The 22,176-nt window shown below is 51.1% G+C and overlaps 1 protein-coding gene across 2 annotated transcripts in view; it reads left to right on the top strand.

The window, feature by feature from the left end:
• PCGF3 (polycomb group ring finger 3) overlaps positions 1–21,396 on the top strand; it is a 33,509-nt gene extending 12,113 nt beyond the window's left edge. Inside the window, exons 6-10 of one of the 2 annotated variants that reach the window (XM_008569414.1) lie at positions 1,679–1,789; positions 2,696–2,784; positions 12,167–12,304; positions 16,605–16,685; positions 17,445–21,396. In XM_008569414.1, coding sequence (XP_008567636.1) covers positions 1,679–1,789; positions 2,696–2,784; positions 12,167–12,304; positions 16,605–16,685; positions 17,445–17,492 — 467 coding nt within the window. In that variant the 3' untranslated portion in view covers positions 17,493–21,396. Of the gene's footprint in view, positions 1–1,678; positions 1,790–2,695; positions 2,785–12,166; positions 12,305–14,029; positions 14,114–16,604; positions 16,686–17,444 lie in introns of those variants that run through there. The other variant, XM_008569421.1, reaches the window with a different exon arrangement.
• The last annotated feature ends 780 nt before the right edge of the window (positions 21,397–22,176 follow it).

The following is a 22,176-nucleotide window of genomic DNA, read 5'->3' as shown; positions in this document are numbered from 1 at the left end:
GCCAAGAAGGCCGGCTCGTGCGTGGCGGGGGCTGGGACCTACTGTTCGACGTGGAGCATTTAAGTTTCTGGTTTTTTCAGTAATACGGGTGGGCTTCATTGAATATCTGGATTCATGTCTCCCTTCCTTAGCATCGATTACTAGCCATAGAATTTAGGGATCCGTGATTAAGTTTTTCATATATGTTGCCAAGTTGCTTTCATGAAAAATTGTCCCAATTAATGTTCCTATACCTGTACATACCGACACTGGGCACTATTATTTTTAGTCCTTTTTAATTCTGATGGGTGAAGATTAAAGAAAATGAGAATTAAAACAAGTATTTGAAGCCAAGTTGTTTTCAACTGGGAGGTGGGGTTCCCTCTTGTGCATTGATCTGTGTGGCCTTCAGGCCATAGCCCCTTTCCAGAGACCCTGATAGCACAGCCTTAATTAATTGATCGATTGATTGATTAAAGGAAACATTCCTTTCTCAGCAGATCTCAGACCATCCCAGCTGTCCTTGAGGCTGGCATTTCCACATTTAGTTCCAGTGTTCTGCCTCCCTTGAGGTGGACCCACATACAGCTCTCCTGTCCTGGAGGCACGACCCCCCCTTCTGTGGACAGTGGGAGGTGCCAGGACAGGCCCCTGCCCTCTCAGAGCTCCTGGCTTAGAGGGGAGACAGACATGCAGATGAAGCATTACTTGGTCAGCTACACATGAGTTATTTTTCACAGAGCAACTCATAGGTTATTCGTTTGAGCAACTTAGTTTCAGACTTCTGTTGTTACCTGCTGTGGGGTCCTAGCAGTGACCGGTGTCCCTGAGTGTGAGCTTTAGTCACACCATGGGGCATCAGCTGGAAGTCAGCCAGTAGCTGCCTTTGTCTCACTGAATGGGCCTTTCCCTGAAACGTATAAGATTCCTGCCTCATCCTGCTGCTTGGCCCAGGGGGTCAGGTTGGCACCTGTGCTTGTGGAGCCTGCCCTGATCCAGCTGGCAGGGCTGTGTGCTGTACTGCTCAGGACGGGGGCTGATCGCCTTTTCAGCCGGTGGTCCAGATGAACAACGCTGTCAGTAAGGGGGAGGGTGCCTTGTTGCCGTCTTCAGTAGGAAGCCTCCGTGGGTTGGCATTTTCTGCTTCCTAGGATTCCTGCGAACTGTGAATGCTGGCCACAGGCACCTGGGGCTGTTCTTGACCACGGTGGCAGACGTGGCCTGTCTTCCAGTTGTCCTGGTCCTCCTGGTGCCTCACCCACCCTCAGACCAGTGAGAGCACTTCTGGGGTCCTGGATGGAGCCATGGGGCATCTCTGGGCTGGGGGGAGAACCATGCAGTGTGTCTGGATAGCCAGGCTCCTGATGCGCAGAATGCCGACTCAGCAGAGAGCGCCGTGGTCAGCTGCAACAGCTGCGCCTCCGTTGACGTGCGTCAAAGCCCAGGTGGCGGGTGATTGCAGGACACGCTGCAGGGCCTGCCCCAGCTCCGCCAGGTCCTCCCACAGGTGGTTGCCCCCTGCACCTGCTGCGGCAGCACTCCGTTGGTGCAGTTACAATCCAAATTGTCCTTCTGCTAGTAGCAGCCTTAAGACTGCACGATCCAAGTCCATAATTTTCTTCATGTGATGTTTGTGAACAGAATTTTAATATAATTCATGCCTATTTAAGATTAAAGGTTATGTGTTAATTTTTAATAGCGGAAATGAGAAAACAGAGGGAATTCTATCACAAGTTGGGCATGGAGGTGCCTGGAGACATCAAGGGGGAGACGTGCTCTGCAAAGCAACACTTAGACCCCCACCGGAACGGTGAGTAGCATCTCGCGCCGAGGTCAGGGCATCCTGTGTCTCAGGCCATTTCTTACAGAGCTCCCCTGCTGAGCCTGTGCTCAGGCAGTTTATGCTAGAAAGTAACAGGGCTGATGGGTGGGTGGGAAGGTCCTGATGTGACGCATTGTCCATCTCTCCTGGAGCTGAGGAGGGAGTCGTGGATGGGCGAGGTCATCAGCAGGCAGATGGGGTCCCACAGAGTGCCTGGAGGCTGGGGCCGAGAAACTGCAGAAGTAGGAGCAGAAGGTAGACTTTTGAGACTTTTAACTTTGCTTGTTTTACTGTAAAATGGCAAAGTAACAATTTGATTTTTGTGTAAATTTAATACTTAAGAATCTGTACATACCATAACAAATTATTCAAACCTTTAGGTCATTGTATTTTTCTAGTGGACCACAGATATTTCTAAGACATTTCCAGACCTCCCTGTGTGCTCCTAACAACCTGAGGACAGCTGAGGGGCCGTGGCTGCCGCTCTGGACCTCTGTGGTCCCTGACGGCATCGTGGGCTGGGAGAGCAGGGCCACGGGAGGAAATTAGGAAATGTGTCTGGGAATCACGGAACCTTGTCCCGTTTCACTTAAGGTGGAGCTTTAACTTTAACAGTTGTGTTAGGATAATGAGGTTCTAGGAGTCAGGCTGTGTCATAAGGGAGGCAGGTGTGTGCATGTCGAGCCGGCGGGGAGGCGTGTGTCCTTCCAGAGGTCTCACCTGCCGTCCTTATCCTCTGCGCCCCGCGCTCAGGGACGCTCCTGGAGCAGCTCCTTTTGACCCTTGCTGTGCTCCTCTTGGGGCAAAGTCCCCGAGAGAGTGCGTCATTGACAGCATTTCGAGTGTGCTGTGGGGTTTTGGATTTCACAACGCGTTTTCTGCTTGTGCTGAAAGGTGAAACCAAAGCGGACGACAGCGCGCACAAAGAGGCGGCTGAGGAGAAGCAGGAGGAGGACAACGACTACCACAGGAGCGACGAGCAGGTGGGCCCTAGAGATGCCTCGCTCTGCGCTGGCACCCGCAGCCCTTGCACAGAGCCCCAGCCGCCCGTGCGGCTCGGTCGCCTCCCTCTTGGCGCCTCGCGGCGTTTTTCTTTCCTTCTCTGGTTACCAAAGGCACGTGCACTCATGTAGGACCCCTGAGACGCACAGGGCCGCAGACCCCCTCGGGTGGCTCTGCAGCCCCACTCCGGGGTTCCACCGCTGATAACCGGTGCCTTTTCCGCCGGGTGCATTTCTGTGGGTGCACGAGTGCCATGCAGAAGAGGTGGCACCCAGGGCTGTGTGTGTCAGGAGGGGAGTAAAAGCGTCACGCTGGGGATCCATGTACATGGCATTCACTGTAGTACCAGATGGAAAACGAGAAACTAAATGAACACAGAGATGCTGGGGAAGAAGTTTTACTTTATACACTTCAGTGAGTCTTACAGAAGCAGAAACGTGTCTGCGGAAATGCGGGACTTGAAGTCGGGGGCACCCCAGGTGCAGTAAGCGGAATCGCCTTTTCTTCTCTGAGTCATCTGTGCTTTCCTCCCGCCGTTCCTGGGCTCCGATGGTTTGAGTGACCGAGGCATTGTCTGTTGGTGGCTTGGAAGACCCCTCCCAGAGTCACGCCTCTTAAGTCTCCTGTTGACCCGTGCACCCCGCCTCTCTCGGGTTGGGGATACTTAGAACAGCTGTTGAGGCCCACCTGGGATCTCACCGCATGCATATCTGGGGCCAGCCTAGGTGGGCTAGAGGTCCGGGTGGGTGAGTGCCCGTCGCAAGGCCTAGGGCGTCGTCCTCTGGTGCAGCTTTCTGTGGGTTGGTGGGAAACTATGTAGATATTCTCCTCTGCAGTTAATTTTTTCAGTGTTTGTTGTTACTAATTTGCCTTTTCCTTTTTATCCCAAACATGCCAAATATTTGTCTATTTTACCAGTTGCTTTTAAAAAACCACTTTTTTTGTTTTTAATTGATCGAGTATTTCATTTTCCGAAAGCATGTGTTTTGATGTTTTCTGGCTTCTTGAGTTACAACCTCTGTTCATGTGTCCTCAGTCTGTCCACACACGCAAGTCTGTGTGTCTTCTGTGCTCTGGGCTACGCTGCGCAGACTTTGATGAGTGGCGTTCTAACTGACGCTCCTTTCCAAAGAGGCTGTGGTCTCACCGTGTTACCTTTTCAGTCAGGAAGAGCGTTCTCAGATGTCCAGCGGGGGTAGCCTGTCTGGGCTGTCTGTTCTATAAGCTGCTTGCTTATGTTCTCTGCCATTTCTGTATGGGGCAGCTGGCTTCCCTAACTGAGGTCAGGAGCGCCTGCCCTTTCACAGTGCACGCTGCATCGCCACCTTCCGTTCCGTGGCTGTCTGCTTTCTTCGTGGCTCCATCATTATTCACAATTTTAAAATTTGATGTAATTAAATGTAGCAGTATTTTCTTTGGTATCCTAAGAAATTCATTTGTCTACATTTTCTTGTAAAATATTTAAAAGTTTTGCTTTTTACAATTAGGTTGTAAGCCACTGCAGTAGACTCAGTGTATAGGACTGGGGGGGAAGAGGCCTAGTTCATCCTGCTCATGGATTGACCAGTAAACTTGTCAGCAGTTGTTCAGGGCCCTGCTCACCTGGACAGCAGGGTCCTCACCTGGACAGCAGGGTCCTCACCTGGCCAGCGGGGTCCTCACCTGGCCAGCGGGGTTCTCACCTGGCCAGCGGGGTCCTCACCTGGCCAGCGGGTCCTCACCTGGACAGCAGGGTCCTCACCTGGCCAGCGGGGTCCTCACCTGGCCAGCGGGTCCTCACCTGGACAGCAGGGTCCTCACCTGGCCAGCGGGGTCCTCACCTGGCCAGCGGGTCCTCACCTGGACAGTGGGTCCTCATCCTAGTCAAAGTTCCATGCTCGCTCAGGTTCCTTCTGGTCTTCTGGTCTATTGTCTCCCCTTGTGCCAAAATCACTAATAATCTACTGAATTGCAGTTATTTAATTATTTGTCACATTAAGTTGTGATTTCTGGTAGGGCATGCATCCCCTCGTTTTTCTTCATCAAAATTGCCTTGATTAACTGTGGCCTTTTGCTCTTCCAAAAAAAAATTTTATAGTGAGCTGAGCAGCATAGATAGAGCCTTTATTACAAAAACACTGAATAAATGCATAGATTAATTGGGGAAAAGTAATGTCCTGGTGAGACCGAGTCTTCCCTCTGTGATGGGTGTTGCTTCCCGCCTGTGTAGTAGCCTCCCATCGGTGGACACCTCCGCAGCTGTCCTCGCAACTCTCATGCGTCATTGGGTACCTGATGTTCCTGGGCACCACCTGTCCCCACTGCAGACGTGATCGTTAAAAATTGCATCCCCTAATTGCTGCTGAGTTTCAGGAAGCCAGCCAACTTCTGTATAAAGATTGTCTATTTAGAGGGCGTGGTGAACTCACACTAGGGCTTTTTTCATTTGTAAGTTCCTGTGGACTTTCTAGGTGTGGGTAGATGGGTCAGCCGCAGCGTGGTCTTTTCTCGGGCACGGTGAGTGCATGTTCCTTCTGCCTGTGCCATTTGCCTATGGGTGTGTCATGGACAGTCATGTGGCCAGGCGCCCGTGTACTGTAAAAGTGACCCCTGACTGGTGAACTGCTTCTGGGCTGGGAGCACTCAAGTGGACACATAAATCCAAGGCCTCTGTGATAAGGACACGAGAAGCCACAGCTTCCCTTTCCCTGTGTATCCTGTGGGCAAGCGTGCCCTCGCAGGCTGTGACGGGAGATGGTCCTATTGTGGATGACACTACCTGGGGTGGCTCCAGCCCCCTTCCCCATGTGCACCTAGCTGGGGGGTCTGGGCAGCAACACCTGGGTGGAGAAAGGACTCATGTCAGTGACCCACTGGATGCTGCCACCGTGATGGCCCTGCCCTGTCCTCTGTCCTGCAAAGCTAAGCGAGACAGAGCCACCTCACACACCAGAGCAACGATGGCGTAGCACGGGAGGGCACTGGGCCTCATCCCTGTGAGCCTCCTATGGCTCTGTCTTTTCACCTTGTGGCCCAGACCCAGGACTGGGGGTGTGGACTGGCACTTCCACCCCGTGGCACGTGTCCCTGCAGAGGTGTCCGTATCCTCACCATGTCTGAGGCTTCCCTCCCATTTCTAGTTTGCTGAGAGTTCTTCTGAGAACGGGTGTTGGGTCTCATCAGATGCTTTTTTGTCATCTGTTGATGCAGTCACTTGATTGCTTCCCTTCAAGGTGTGAACGTAGTAACTGCGTGGGTGTGTTTTTCCATTGTGAAGCTGCCCTTGCACGCTGGGGTAAACTGAATTAGATCATGGGTTTTTTTTTTGTCTTTTTTTGTGTCCGGCAACGGATCGCAACCCTCAGTGTCGCGCCCGTACCGGACCGGGACCGGCAACGGGATCGCAACCCTCGGTGTTGCTCCCGCACCTCGCTCAGCCAGCAAGCGGGAACCGGTCTGTATGTGGGATCCGAACCCTCGGCGGGAGCGCCGCCGCACTCCCAAGTGGCGCACTGTAGCAGTGTGCCACCGGGCCGGCCCAGATCATGGTTTTAAAAGTACGCTCTGCATCTGGCTGGCTAATGTTCACTGAGAACTGTGCGTGTGTGTTCAGGCTGAGGTTGGCCTGTACTTTTCCTGTCTTCACGTGTGTCTGTGTAGCTTTGCTACCAAAGGCATGCAAGTCTTGCAGCTGGAGAATTCCACATTTCTATTGTCTGGAAGAATGTGCATGAGATTGGGACCGTCAGTTTATTGAATGTTAGTAAAACTGTCTGTAAAACCACCAGATCTTGATTAATTTTAACTATACACAGATCTTCTGTATCTTTTTTTCTCTTTATCTCCTTTAGTTCATTTATGTTTCTTATCTTTTTTAGGAAATTCTCTACTTGGACTTAAGTTGTAAACTTCTTTTGCATAAAATGGTCCCCAGAGCTCTTGTGTCTGCTTCTTGACCGTCACCACGTCTGCAGCTGTTGGTCCAGTTCTGTTCTGGGCGCCGTCCCTGTCTCCTGTCTTCTCACACTCTCTGCGGGACGGGGCGTGTCCTGCTCAGCCGCTGCTCTCCTGCTCCTCTGTCCCTTCTCCAGCCTCTTGAGTTGGACATGCATGTAGTTTCTGGCTGTACGATTTGGTTCTAAATAATTTTAAATTCTCAATATGATTTTTTTTTGACCCGTGGGTTTTCCCCCCAATTTTTTTATCATATTAAAATACAGAAAATATAAAAGTTGCTGTCTTGACAGTTTTTAGGTACACAATTCAGTGTGCTGAGTGTGTCGTGTTCACGTGGTGCAGCCACCGCCGCTGCCCGTCTCCCTAACTCTCCGTCCTCTCAAGCTGAAGCTCTGTGCCCACTCTGAGCCCTGACTCCTCTCTGCCCTGGCAGCCAGTCTTCTACTTTTCTACCTCTGTGGTTTTGACTATTCTAGGAACCTTACAAAGGTGGAAACAGACAGTATTTGTCTCGTGACTGGCTTATTTCAATTGGCATAATGTCCTCAACCTTCTGTTTATCCGTTCGCCTGTCGACGGACACTTGGGCCACTTCCACCTCCTGGCTGTTGTGAGTGATGCTGTGCCCGTGGGTGTGCGAACATCTCCTGAAGACCCTGCTGTCAGTTCTTTTGTGTATATACCCAGAAGTGGAATTGCTGGGTCATATGGTGTTTTATGTTGTTTGTTTTTGGGGATGTTTATCTGGAGGATATTTATCGCATCCTGTTCTCTGCAGCGGCCGCACCACTTGGCACTCCCATCCGTGAACGAGTGCTCCTGTCTTTCCGCGTCCTCACCAGCCCTCGTTACTTTCTGTTTTTTTATAGTAGCCATCCTAGTGGGTGTAGGGTGCTATCTCATCGTGGTTTTGATCTGCATGTCCCTAATGACTAGTGATGTTGAGCATCTTTTCATGTATTTATTGGCCTTCTGTGTATCTTCTTTGGAGAAATGTCTATTCAAGTCCTTTGCCCATTTTTTAATTTGGTTGTTTGTTTTGTTATTGGGTCATTTTTAAAAGTACGCATTGAAAATTCTAAACATCGAAACTTACTATACAGCTACAGTAATCAAGATATTGTGTTACAGGCATGAAGACAGACTGATAACTCAGTGGGATAAACTCTGGAGTCTACAAATAAACCTTTAGGGTTATGGTCAATTGGTTTTCAGCAAATGGTGCTGGGACAGTTGGACGTCCCCAAGCAGATGGATTTATGTCTCATTTCACGTACAGACTTACCCACTTAACAATTTTTTTACTTTATGATGGTGTGAAAGCGATGTGTGTCCAATAGAAACCGCACTTCAAGCATGGCTCAGTTTTTCACATTTAGTACAGTATTCAGTAAATCATATGAGATACTCAGCACTGTAGGCCTTGTGTTGGAGGTTCACGTTGCCCAACTGCAGGGTCAGGTAAGTGTTCTGAGCATGTGTAAGGCAGGCTAGGCTACCCCCACGTTCAGTAAGTTGGGTGTGTTAAATGCATTTTTTTTTCCTTTTTGTCTTTTTTACTGACCGGTAACGGGATCGCAACCCTTGGTGTCGCGCCCGCACCGCGCTCAGCCAGTGAGTGGGAACCGGTCTCCACATGGGATCCGAACTCTCGGCTGGAGCGCCGCCGTGTTCCCAAGCAGCGCACTCTCCAGTGCACCACCGGGCCGGCCCGTTAAATGCATTTTTGACTTAACGATATTTTGAACCTACAGTGGATTTGATTTATTGGGATATAACCTCATCATAAGTTGAGGAGCATCTGTGCAAAAATTAAGTCAAATTTTAAGAGCTAAAACTATAAAACTTTTTCAAGAAGACATGGGAGAAGCTCTTTAGGACCTCGGGCCTTGGGTTCTCATATTCAACACCAGAAGCACAATCCAGCAAAGGAAACAACGAACCGACTTGATCTATTGCTGCCCTTCAGAAGATACTGTTAAGAAAGTGGAAGGATAAGCCTCGGACTGGGATAAAATGTCTGCAAGTCATATTTGTGATAAAGAATTTGTATCCAGAATATATAACTCTTATACCCAAATAAGAAATAGGTAGAAGACTTGAGTCGACATTTCACCAAAGACAACACACACATGGTCAATAGTCACATGAAAAGACACTCAGCATCACCAGTCATTAGGGAAGTGTAGATCAAAACCACCACAGTATAGCACCTCATGCCTGCTAGGACAGCCACTATCCAAAAAAACAGTAACAAGTAGTGACAGGGACCTGGACAAGTGGGAACCCTCACGTGCCACTGGTGGGAATTCAAAATAGTGCAGCCACTTTGGGAAATAGTTTGGCGCTATCTTAAAGAGTTAAATTTAAATTTACCATACAGCCCAGCAATTCTACTTCTGCATGTCTACCCAAGAGAAGTGGAAACATAGGTCCACACAAAGATGGTTACACAAGCGCGCATAGCACCATTGTTGGTAGCAGCCGAACCTAGAACAGCCCAAATGTTCATCGGCTGAGGAATCAATAAACAAAACCTGACACGTGCACACAGTGAAAACTAGTCAGCGGTGAGAAAGGAGCGAGCCGCGGAGGCTGCCGCGGTGGAGACGCGCCTCGGAGTCTCGTGCTACGTGAGGGAGCCAGTGCGAAGGACTGTGGCCACAGCCCAGCTGTAGGCCGGTGGGGCTGTCGGGGTGGTCGGGCGCTGTGGGGACAGATGCACCGCTCTAAATTCACTGAAAATTATTGAATTGTATACTTAAAAAGAGGTGCATATAAAGTATACCTTGATAAACTTGCTAAAAAATTACAATCATGTCCGTAGTTTAGTGTGTTTAAGCAGATAACACATTCATATAGTCCAAAGATTAGTGTTATATAGAAGGTCTAAATTTCGCTGTCCTTGTCACTGCCCCAGCCTCTGTGTTGAGAACCACTTTGTGACTGCTTCCTGTACGCATGCAAATCCCAGCAAAAATGAACATACTTTATTTCCCCCTTTTCTGACACAAGAAGAGAGCCTGTGCCTCTGGTTTCCTGGGGCGGCAGAGCCTGAGGGCTCCAGGACGGTGCCCTGGGGTCTCTGCTGCCCTGGGGGGTGGGGAGGTCTGTGCCTGAGTGCCTTCCTGGTGGGCATGGGGCTCTCCCGCCGGTGCTGCCGCAGACCTGCATGTTGCAGACCAGTGATTCCTCACCTGGCTTCATGTGGTCTGCACGGCCCTGCTCAGGCGTCTCCTGGGAAGGTGTCTGCTGGGGAGGGCGGGACCCCGCTGTCACCCACTGAGAGAAACGCAAAGCCCCCAGCGTGACTGTGGATTTTGCTGTTTCTTATCATGTCGTTCTGTCAATGTAAGTGTGTTACTAATGCATTCAAGTTTTAAAATGTTTCTCACCCTTATGGAATGTTTTCTCCTTAAGCTTTATTTCTTAAAGTCTGCTTTGTCTGATACTAATCTAGCCATGGGAGCTTTCTTTTGGTTAGTATTTACCTGGTATTTCAATTTTTTAAACGTCTTTCCTAAATGTGACATTTTACACCACAGACCTAGATTTTTTTTTTTTTTTTTAAAGATGACCGGCAAGGGGATCTTAACCCTTGACTTGGTGTTGTCAGCACCACGCTCAGCCAGTGAGCAAACCGGCCATCCCTATATGGGATCCGAACCCGTGGCCTTGGTGTTGTCAGCACCGCACTCTACCGAGTGAGCCACGGGGCCAGCCCAGACCTAGATTTTTTTGAAAATCAAATCAAATTTCTTTAACAAGTTATTCTACATTTCCCACGAATATTGGTAAGTTTGAGTTGATGTCTGCTTTGTTTTTCACTTGTCATTTGTATTTCTTCACTTTCCCCTTTCCTGTCTTCTGAATTAGTAAGTTTTCCCTATTCCCTTCTTTGCGTCTGCTGGTTTGCACGTTGTCCGTCCTGCTCCTGCTGTCTTAGTCAGGTCGTGCCTACTGCCTTGTCTCCCGCGTCCTCAGACTCGGGTCTGCCTTGCTGGACTCACCATCTCCTCACGGTCCCCCGTCAGTGGCTTCGTTTCTGTGGAATGGGTCTGTGTTCCGTCCGCGCTGCAGGGTGGCGCTTTGTCTTCTGGGTCGGCCGCCACCGTGCAGAGTCGCCGCTGGGTGGCTGACCCTGCTTTGTGCAGAGTCCGCCCGAATTGTGTGACCTCGGGTATTTCTGCATGTCCAGGTGTACGTTTCTTTTTCTTTATTTTATATTGGGTTACTTTGCTTCCCGAATATGAGGATTTACGTGTTTGATTGTTTGGGGGAACCCTTAGTCGTCATTCCCTGGTTCTCTGTTCTCTCCCTCTGAGCTCCGTTACCTGTTGTGAGATCTTCTACCTTGTCTCTCCTAGCTTTTCTTGTTTTATTATTTTAATTGGTCTCTCTACTTCTCCAAATGGTCTTTCAGATTATTCCATGATCCTTGGGGCTAATCAGTGTCTCAGCCATTCGTTGAGTTTTTAGTTTGAATGTTGTTTTTTATTTTTAGAAGTTAAATTTGGTTATCTTTTATAGCTGGCTGTTCCTCACTCATGGTGTCTTATATTTTAATTCCTTCTTTTGTATCTCTTGTGATTTTAGATGTACATATTTCAGTCGATTCCTTTGTTAATTCTTTCACCTGAATTCTCAGCGCTCAGTCATGCTGTCCGCCGGAGCCACTCCTGGAAAACTGCTCACCGTGACCCCTGCCGTTGGTGTCTCTGGTGGGCTTTCTCAGTGGTCCTTGGTGCCTGGGTCTGTCCCCCCTTAGCAGATGTCCTTTTGCATCTACTGGGCACTCTTGCGGGTCCCCTGCCACATGCCCTGTGCTCTGGTCACACCGAACTGTTGACCATCTGCAGTGTAACCAGGGACTGTCATGCTTTGTGATTTTGCTCATTCCTGGCTTTTCCTCTGCCAGGAATGCTCTTTTCTTCTCGGGTGCATTTGCTGTCTTCCTAGGGGCCCCATGCAGTGCCACGTCCTTCATAAAACCTTCCTTGATGCATTGGTGCAGGGTCAGGGATGCCTGCCACCGTTTGCCATGTGTCTTTCCATGACTCCTTGCGAGATGTGGGGTGACTGCTTGTACACCACTGGCTGGAGCTCTCAGGACAGGTTCAATTCAGAGACCAAGGACTCAGCACCTGCTGTGGATTCACTGAATAACTGTGTAAATGAAACAGACTTAATGGGGTTAGATTATAATTCACAAAGTGGCAAGCAGTTGATAAACAGATTTTAGGATAGTATGTGTAAAATGATGGAAGTAAAGTTATTTTTCTCGTGTTGAGGACAACACAGATTTGTGATTTCAGAAAGGTCGGCATTCCTAGATTAGGAATTAATGGATATCTGAGAAAGTCTCCAAAGAACAGCCCGGTGAGGTCCCTCCTGACGAGTCCGGCTCATGTGTGCTTTCTCTCGAAGGTGAGCATCTGTCTGGAGTGTAACAGCAGCAAGCTGCGGGGGCTGAAGCGGAAGTGGATCCGCTGCTCGGCCCAGGCCACCGTCCTGCACCTGAAGAAGTTCATCGCCAAAAAGCTCAACCTGTCGTCCTTCAACGAGGTAACGGCCGAACCGTAAGCACCACTGTGATGAGCCGTTTCTTATTGGTGAAAGCGATGCTTCTAAAATGCTTTGGGGGCCGGCCCGGTGGCGCACTGGATAGTGCGCCGCTTGGGAAGCGCGGCGGCGCTCCCGCCCGAGGGTTCGGATCCCACATACAGACCGGTTCCCGCTCGCTGGCTGAGCGAGGCGCGGGAGCAACACCGAGGCTTGCGATCCCGTTGCCGGTCCCCGGTCCGGTACGGGGGCAACACTGAGGGTTGCGATCCGTTGCCGGACACGGAAAAAATAAAATAAAATAAAATGCTTTGGGCTTTTCTCACAACTTGGGAGATTTTAATCAGAAAAACTCACTCTGCTTTGCCTGCCCCACCAGGTAACGTGACAGGAGGCAGCAAGTGAGGACTGAAAAGCCCAGAGACTGGGGACGCAGGGCCCACCGTTAGCAGAAAAGAGGATTGGGCGGGGTGGCCAGCGAGATCCTTTTAAAATAGGGCAGAGGTTTTCGTCGCAGAGGGGAATTCTGTTCTTTAACTTCAGTGGATGGGGATCGAGGGAAGCGGTGAACGAGTGGGTGGGCGGAAAGATCGGTGAGATGCGTTCAAGTTGTGCTCAGCACAGATGCTCCTCGACTCGCTTGCAGTGGGGCTGCATCCCGTGAACCCATTGTAAATCGAAAATGCATTTAATACTCCTCACCTACTGAGCCCACCTAAAACGCGCGCAGACACTTACCTGAGCCTGCAGTTGGTCAGCATCTAACGCAAAGCCTGTTTTATAATGAGGTGTTGAACATCTCATGTAATTTATTGAAAACTGCACTGAAAGTGAGAAACAGAACAGTTTTGAGGGAATGCAAGGTCTGGTCTCCAAGGAACATGTGCCACCTCCACAGCATCATGAAGTTGAAAATTGCAAGCCAGGACCCTCTGTACTGAGGATAAAGTAAAACCCATGACGTTCGTTGTGTGGGAGGGCTGGGGACTGGAGAGCAGCGTGGGCACGAGAGCTCGGGCAGTGGCAGTGGCCTTGCGCAGGGGTGCGCAGCTTGAGGTGCAGTTTTAGAAGATCTCTTGGGCTTTGTAGAAAACACTGTGGTTATAGAGATGGAGGCAGGAGAGGCCGGTGGCAGGCATCCCGGGGAGAAGGACCAGGTGGTGGCAGAGATGGTGGAAAAGTGCACAGACCTGGATGTGTTCTGGAGAGAGCTGTGGGTTGAACAGTGGCCTCAAAAGACAAACCCATACCTGACCCCAGAACCCATGAACATGACCTTATTTGGAAAAAGGATCTTTGCAGATGTAATTAAGTTAAAGATCTTGAGACAAGACCATCCTGCATATTCTGGATGGACCCTAAATCCTGTGACAAGAGTTCTCACAAGGAGGAGGCAGAGGAGGATCTGAGGCCCAGACGCGAGAGCATGAAGAAGAGACAGGACTGGAGGGGCAGCCAGGAGCCCAGGAACCCCGGACCACCACAGCCAGGAGAGGCCAGGAGGGACCCTGCCTGCTCTGCTCTGAGTCTGTCCCCCAAAACGTGTGGTTTGGAGACGTGATCCCAGTACGGCAGCGTTGGGAGGCAGGGCCTTCCAGGGGTGTTAGGTCGAGAGGGTTCTGTCCTCATCGGTGGATTAATGCCATTACTCAAAGGGCTTGCAGGGTGGGCTCACTCATTCCCGCCTCCAGAAGTGTGAGGAAGTAAACCTCTGTTCTCTATGCCTAGGACGCATGGGCTGCTGGAGGTGTGGCCGTCTGCAGGGCTCTGGTATAACACTCTCCTGAGCATTTGGAGGGATTTCAGGCTTCTGGGCCACAGACCAAGAGATTAAATTTCCTTTTGTTTTAAGCTGCCTTGTTTGTGGTAGTTTCGATGACAGTCTCTGGAGGCTAAAACAGAGAAAGTCAAAACAATGTGGTGGTGGGTTTGGGGGGGTTGTGGATGGGGGAAGAATAAGGAATGACTGCAGGTTGGAGCCCACCTCAGACAGAGGTTGGACACAGCTGAGCTGAGAGAAGGGAGAGAAGTGGTTCTGGCTGGGGACGTGGGACAGTGGGGTGCTTTGGTTCCCTGCGAGGGGGAGAGAAGCTCAAGACACCCTTGCAAGGGACGGGCATCAGTGAGAGAGGTTGGCCTTTCCCAGGAGCAGGGACATTTCCTGTGCAGAAACCACTAGAGGAAGGGATGTGAGGTTTTCCTGCACCAGGGGGTGACCAGCTCTTGAGTGCTCCAGATGGCAGATGGCAGCATGGGGTGAGTCTCAAGGTGCGTCTCAGAGCCCTGTGCCATCCCTGAGGTGCCCTACAGACGTGTGCCACCTTTGCAGATTCTGGGCAGCAGCGGGATGGAGGATTTGAGGGTCCCCGGGACTCACCACAGGATGAGGACACTATTGCCTTGCCAGGGTCAGCTGGGCCTGCATTCTGGGGCACACAGCCCCGGTGCAGAAGGCAGAGCGTGGACGTGAGCAGGCTCACGAGGGTGGAAAAGCCACTCATGTGGAAGGTTGCTGAGGACAGCATGGGCCACTGGAGGTGTGGCGCAAGGGGGCCTCAGATGCCGACTATCTCCTGCTGTCCTCAGAGTTGCTCTCCTGTGCCTCGGCCATTGCCCGGGCAGCTTGCTGCTGGGCTGACCATGCTTCTCATGGGCGGCCCCAAGGCCTGGCCACTCATGCAGATAGGGGGCCCTTCTCTCTCTGCCCCGAGGGAGAAGTTTGAAAGACTGTCCGACAGTGAGACACCAGTGCACACCTGTTAAAATGGCCAAAATTCAGAGTGCTGGTGGCACAAGATGCTGGCGTAGAGCCACAGGAGCTCCCGCTTCTGCTGCTGGGATGCGCGTGGAAGGCAGTTCGGTGGTTTCTGACAAAACTAAACAGTCTTTCTGTGTAATCCAGCAGATGTGCTCCCTGGCATTTATCCTGAGGAGCTGAAGACATGTCCACACAAAAACCTGCACACGTGTGTTTAAAGCAACCTTATTCATAATTGCCAGTTCGTGGAAGCAACCGAGATGCCCTTCAGTGGGTGAACAGATAGACAGGCCGTGGCCCATCCAGACAACGGGGTGTTGTTCAGAGCTAAGTAGAAACGTGCATCCAAGCCGTGAGAGCACACGGAGGACCGTGGGTCGGGCTGCTGAGTGAGAGGCCAGTCAGGAGGCTGCACAGCGCACGGTTCCTGGTGCAGGACATTCTGGAAAAGGCAGAACTGTGGAAACGCGAACAGTGAGGGGTGGCCAGGGTCAGGGGACGGAGGGATGTGTAGGTGAGCAAGAGGAATTTCAGGGCAGTGGCACTCGTCTGTGTGACACTGTCATGGTGGACACATGTCACTGGCCATCTATGCACACCCACAAAATGTCCAGCCCAGGAGTGGGCTCTGATGTTGACTGTGGGCTCTGGGCAATGGCCATGTGCTGATGTGGGTTCCTCAGCTGTAGCGCTCGAGGGTGTTCCAGTGGGGCGGCTGTGTGCGTGGGGGTCGGGGTGTGCGGGAACCCTGTACCTGCTGCTCGGTTTTGATGTGAACTTAAAACTGCTCTCAAAAAGTCTATTTAATTTTTTTTTTAAAAGACCAGGAAGCCTATTAAATTTTTTCCACTATTTTGAGAGGGACAAGCTTGACCAAGAGGTGGGCACTGCCAGGGGACAGGGTGATCTCTGGGTGGAAGCAGCCCCATGAGGGGTGGGAAGGTGGAGTGTGTGGGTGTGGGGCGGGGAATGTCTCAGGTGCTCCCAGGCTCCTACACTGTCCCAGGTAGGAAGCACCCAGTTCCGCAGCTGACAGCCGTTCACGATCCTTAGGCCCTTGGGGCTGGCAGCTCCCATGCAAACCATGTGTCCCTGTGTCTCAGCGGGTGCCATGACGGTGACCCTGGTGTGACCCAGGAGGGAGGAGCGTGGCGGGGACAGCACATGCGGCTGGGCACCCCCAACCACGTGTGGGGCAGTTGGACCTGCATCTCGGGCTTCGACTGGCCCTGCCTGTGTCTGCCACCCTATGAAGGAAGGCTGATCCTTCAACAGGCTTGTTTCTGACACGTCATAGCTCGTATGTTGCTCCAAGTGTCCTTGTTGGCATGAGGCAAGGATAAGTGAAAAAATGAGCCAAAGTGCATTTCCGTAGACGTTCATCGCTGCATGGTTGGCAGGGGTCAGTGCTTCAAAGGCACATCAGGTTTTGCTCTTTCAAACTGGCTGATTGGCAGCAGCGCCAGCATGGCCAGGGTTTGAGTGGTTGCGTGTCCATGCTGAGCACCGCGTCCGTGTGCCCTGACCGCAGCTTCTCTCCCACAGCTGGACATCTTATGCAACGAGGAGATCCTGGGCAAGGACCACACACTCAAGTTCGTGGTCGTCACGAGGTGGAGGTTCAAGGTGAGTCTCGCTGCTTCGTAGTGATGGGTTCCACATGATTTCCAGAGTCTGCTGCAAACGCAGCCCTTTCCTGTGTGTCTTTCATCTAAGAGGTTAAAGTGGTGATTCAGTCCCAGAGAGTGTTGTGAAACACAGGAATGGTCTTTCCAGAATTGCTGACCTCAGAGTTAGCTTGGCCCACGCAAGGCTGAGTCCCCAGGCAAGAGCTGCCAGCCGCCAGCCAGGCTCCCACGGGTGCCTGGTCTTCACACACCTCCCCGCCTGAGGTGCTGGAGGCCAGGCGCCTGCGGGACAGAGTGCTGGGCTCTGCAGTGGGTGGGGGGCAGTGACCGTGGCAGTCAGTGGACCCTCAGGCCTTTTGGCGCCTCTTTCTGAAGCGGGGACCTGATGTGGAATCCCATTTCCAGGGCTGGCCAGTGGTTGCTCCCCACTCCGGCGGGAGCTGCTGCCTGGGGAGAAGCGGGAGCCAGACAGCAGCCCCAGCAGGGGCCAGAGCCCCCGAGAGGCCGGGCCAGAGGGTTGGAGGGAGAAGAAGAGGGAGGAGCAGGTGGACTGGCAGGCGCCAGACTGGCAGCCGCGGGTGACCTGGGACCGAGGGGACGGGGCTGTTTCAGCCTCAGGCCCACCCGCCTCCACGTCGCCAGGACCGGGAGGTTTCAGGCACAGCATTGCGGACACTACCTTCCAGACGCGCTGGTGCCATCTGCCTCTGCCGCCGCCTCCCCACTGAGGGGTTCTGCGTGTTCTTTTGTCTTCCAGAAGGCGCCTCTGCTGCTGCACTACAGACCCAAGATGGACCTGCTGTGAGCGGCGCCGCGCAGCCCCGGCGGCCGCACAGGTGGCCCCTGGGTGTGGTGTGGACCAGATTTCTGAATAGAGATATTTATAACTTTTGTATGCGAGAATCCACACTCATCGAGACACTACCAGCACCGCGTTTACACAGGATGGAAACACTTCACAGCCCGCGCAGCGGCCCGGCGATCCTGCTGCGGTCCCCGTCAGCCCCGAACGTCGCCGCCTGCCGGGACAGCCGCCTCCGACGCGAGCCGCCCTTGCCTGCTGTCCAGGTCTTGAAATCTGAGTTCGTTTCAGTTCAGTTCATGGATTAGTTTCTTGATAAGCCTCAGAGATACGTGTATTTTATTGAATCCTTCCTAAGTTATTGAAAAAATGTCTTTTCCTGGTGAATGACGCTGTTTATGTTGCCTTTGGCTTCCTGAAGACTCAGCGCTGATAAAGTTTCATTTAAAAGTGCACCCAAAGGTTTCCATTCACACCGGCCTAGCCGTGCTGTTTAGCTTCCACCCTGTAGGACACGGGGACAGTGGCTGCCCTGGCTGTCCGCCGTGTGCCGCCGTCCCGGGCTGCGGGCGCAGTGGGGCGCCGTCCCTGCGGCACGTGGCAGGACCCCGCAGGGGCGCCGGGCCAGCTCCACGCTGCTCCGTGGGGGAGTCCTTGTTTCCACGGGTTACTCTTACTGAAAGGGACACAAATTGTCCCGTGCCGTCATTTGACGTGCCTTCCCGTCATCTTGCTGCAAGGGGCGGTGGTGTTTGTGAGGCGCTGGCGGCCTGTGGGAGGTCCGCTGCGGAGGCTTGGGGTCCCAGGAGGGCCCCCAGCGGGTCGCTGCCGTCACGCTGCGCTCACGCGGCCGCTGCTCTGGAGGCCGAGAGGGCCACCGGCGGCTGCTCTGGACGAGAGGCGTTTCCCTCACAGGAGCACGGCTGCGGCCCCCTCCTCCCCGGTGGCAGTATGTCTGCGGAAGGGAGACGAGGGCTTGGCCAGCGCGCTAGCGTCTGTCCCTCTGAGGTGGGGCCGCTGCCGTGACCTCTGCCTGGCCCTTCCGTTCTGTCCTTGTCGAGCTCTCGGGCCCCTCCCGGTCCTCTGTCCCTCCCGAGACGTCCCGGTGACCCCTGTGGTCGTCCCGTCTCTGGGGGTCCTAGGGGGTGACCAGCCACCACACAGGTTTTCCATGAAGCGTTTCACCTTAGTGACAAGACTCTTTCCTTGAATTTGTGTTGAAAGTTGTCATTGGGCTCATGGACATTCCGTTTTGTTTTTTCTGCTTCCTGCTTCGTAAATGCAAAGTGTCAGAAGCAGCCACTGACGAGACCCAGTCTTAGCGAGGAGGAGACAGTCACGTTGATTCAACCCAGGTGGTTTTAATGTCAGGCCTTTTTAGAACGTAAACACAAACACAAGTCCTTGGTCAGGAACGGGTCACACTCACCTCTCTACTGAAGCCCGCGAGCTCCCAGGACTGCTGAGCTGCTGCTCACAAGCCGCGGCTCCTGTCACCTTCAGAGCTGCCGGACGACGGCTGCCAGCAGACGCTGCCTGCGCTCAGTGGTGCCTGTCTACCTCAGAACACGCTGCCCAAGCGTCCCGCAAAGCCACCTGTCCCCACGGTGCAGTTCCCAGTAGCGTCAGAGCCCAGGTACTTTCCTGTGTGGTGAAACTAAAGAAGGATTAAACAGTTATATGAGTCTCCAAATTCAAAATGAATTCACAGTTCAGATTAAATTTAATTTTGCTGTAAGAATCTCATAATCTATATTTGTAACTTTGCAGCTATCTTTGAAACCACTTGACTTTGCTATGGTGCTAAGTTGACACATTTAAATACACAGAGAGGTGGGGCGAGTCGAAGCCAGTGTGAGCGTCTGCTGGGCCTGCCCGTTCTTCAGTAGTCCTGCTTTTGTAGTCGTCTTAACCTGATGAAACCTCAGCAGCAAAAGTACCTATTTTTCTAAAATCTCATCAGACTGTCTTCACTACAGGACAGTTTCCCTGGTGACCGGCCTCTCTGGTCTGACTTCGTAGCCTTACGTAGTTTAAAGACCTGCCGTCAGGTGGAAGCTCCCGGTGGGCTCGTTTAATTTCTGTTAAGCTCTCATGTAACATCAAAGGCTGACTATTATTTTTTCCAGCATGAAAGCCAGGATCAGTTAGTGATTGGATCCTAGTAAGGATTTTTAACAGATGGAGTTACTGTGAAGTGGTTTCCACAACTATTTATGCTGGTAGAACAAGTGCTGTTAAGTTACCTTAGTGCACCTTCCTCAGCAGCAGTGGGACTGGATACCCAGCGTAGGGTCTCACTAGATACAGTTTTCATGAAAATGGAAAATTCAGATAGAATATATAATATTGAATTTAAGATTTGGGGGGTTAAAAAAAGAAAACCTAACTTTATAAAATTATTTATTCTATTTTAAGCCTTCTGTCATATTTTCCCATCTGTTGGTCTCCGTGGTCCAGCTTTATTTACAGGCATATAAAATGAAATTGTGAGATGTTCTGCAAGCTTCTTTTACTTTGAGTAGCCATTAATTTGTATGTTTTTGTTTTATGTGGATGAAGAGCATTTCTTATGCTTTTGTGCAATAGGTTCCAACATGCATTTTACGAGACATCTGTTCAAATTGTAATGTAGCATCTGTTCTGCTAAATTGAGGAGCAGTATAGGTGGCATTTCAAATATGTACATTCAGCTATTTGGTTTTTCTTTTTTTGTTGTTATAAGAATGCTGTTATTGAGATTGTGTGCGTGTGTGTGTGGATACCTGTCAGCAATATTTAAAACTGAGTGTCCAGGCAGGTGGCCGGCAGTGATGTTGGTGGCACTGTCCTAGGTTGCCCCGAGGCCACCCTGTGGGGCCACCATGGTCCTGCCTGGGTTCTGATCCCTCAGACCCCGTGTGCCTGCAGCCAAGCTGCCCCGGGGGCTGGGACCCCACAGCCTCAGACAGTAAGTGGACGGTGCTACCCCACCAGCCCTGCCAACCATCAGACACTGGCCTTGGGTGCCACCCGTGGTGTTCCAGTCTTCGTACATTCAGTGGTGTTTTCCTGAAAGTACACGGACAGCATTTTACAATGATTTGACTAGGCAGCTGATGTCTACATTGTACATGAATACTGACTCTGCTGTCAAAACATTGAAAGTAAATTTAATGCAGATAGCTCAATCACAAAAAATCCAGTTTCTCTGTTTCCTCAGGAAATCGTTTAAGCTCCACCACATCACACGTGACCTTAACATGATAAACAAATGTATTTCTCTGCCTTGATATTTAAATAAACTAAGTAAATAAATGGGAATAAGTAGATTAGAAAACCACCCTTAAAATTATTCCATAATCTTTACAATACCGTGTCCCCGGCCAGGCAGGGAACAGGGTCGGCTTCCCGGGCCTCCTGTTTGGGGGACGTGCTGAGTGGCCGGAGCCGTCTTCAGCACTGTCAGGGGTGACTCAGTCGTAGCCGAGAGCATGTCTGAAGAATGGACTGAAGTTTGAGTGTCCCTGAGACGTGTGTGTAGCTGTAGTGCAAACATCTGTTCCAGTAACTTAACTGAACGTCAGAAACACATTTTTCCCCAAACGAAAGTGATGTAGGTTAAGGGACAGTAGATCAACCACTAAAGCCTTTATTATCAGCAAACGCAAACAGATGAAGGTTATCATGGTTTATGGAAGTGATAATGCAGATACATATTTTTGACTGTTTATTTTGAAAGTTTACATTTTTTATGCTTTGTGTTGGTGTGTAATTTTTGTACTATTGGTGACTAGTTTTTGTCTAAAATCTTTTTTGGAATATTGCTTAAATGTTTTGATTTTATGATAGTGAAGCTTGTATTCAGTGTTTTGCCAATTAATATTATATGCTTGTAATAAAAGCAAAAGAAAAACTTAACTAAAAACCTGGAAATGTATTATTTAAAATATTTGTAAGAGCATAAGATTGATTGTTCAGGTAATACAGTGTAATGGAAATGACACAGTTGTACAGACCACTTGGACAGCCTCACCTTCATTTAGGAGCATGCACATGCACATGCCACACACATGTGCACACATGCCACATGCACACATATGCGTGCATGCACCACACACATGTATATACCATGCACACAGCACACTCCACATGTGTGCATACCGCATGGCCATACACACACCACAGGCACACATGTATTCACTCACCACATGCACACACAGACCATGCGTCACACACGTGTGTACACACACACTCAGGTATGCACTCGTGTCTGCACTCAACCCTTGCTCACCCAGTCCGCACCCTCCCAGGATAACCACCTGCTTGCCGTGCCCCCTCAGCATCCATGGAACGTCGCCCTGGTTTCTGTCGTGTATTTTTCCTATAGGGAGGTGGAGGGCCGTGGCTCCTGGGCCGTGTGGTCATCGTGGAGAGAGCCCCGTCAGTTTTGTGCTGGGTCTGGCGTGATCAGAGCTGTGCAGTGGGTTTTCTTGGATTTCTGTGCAGATGATCACCTCAGCAGCAGACGCTGAAGCCTGCGTCCGATGCTTGTCCGCTCCTCTCTTTTGTGGTCTTCTCATGCTGCTGGCACATCTGGAAGAGTGTTAACAGTGACGCAAGCAAGGCTGTTCCTTTCTGATTTCAGTGGGGACATTTTACTGTCTTAAGTGTGATTGTTGTGGGGTTTTGATCAAAGCCCATATAC

This window comes from Galeopterus variegatus, unplaced genomic scaffold (assembly GCF_000696425.1).
Source record: "Galeopterus variegatus unplaced genomic scaffold, G_variegatus-3.0.2 Scaffold26, whole genome shotgun sequence".
NCBI lineage: Eukaryota > Metazoa > Chordata > Mammalia > Dermoptera > Cynocephalidae > Galeopterus > Galeopterus variegatus.
The sequence above is the reverse complement of the archived record's forward strand: the minus strand, read 5'-3'. Positions and strand labels throughout refer to the sequence as shown.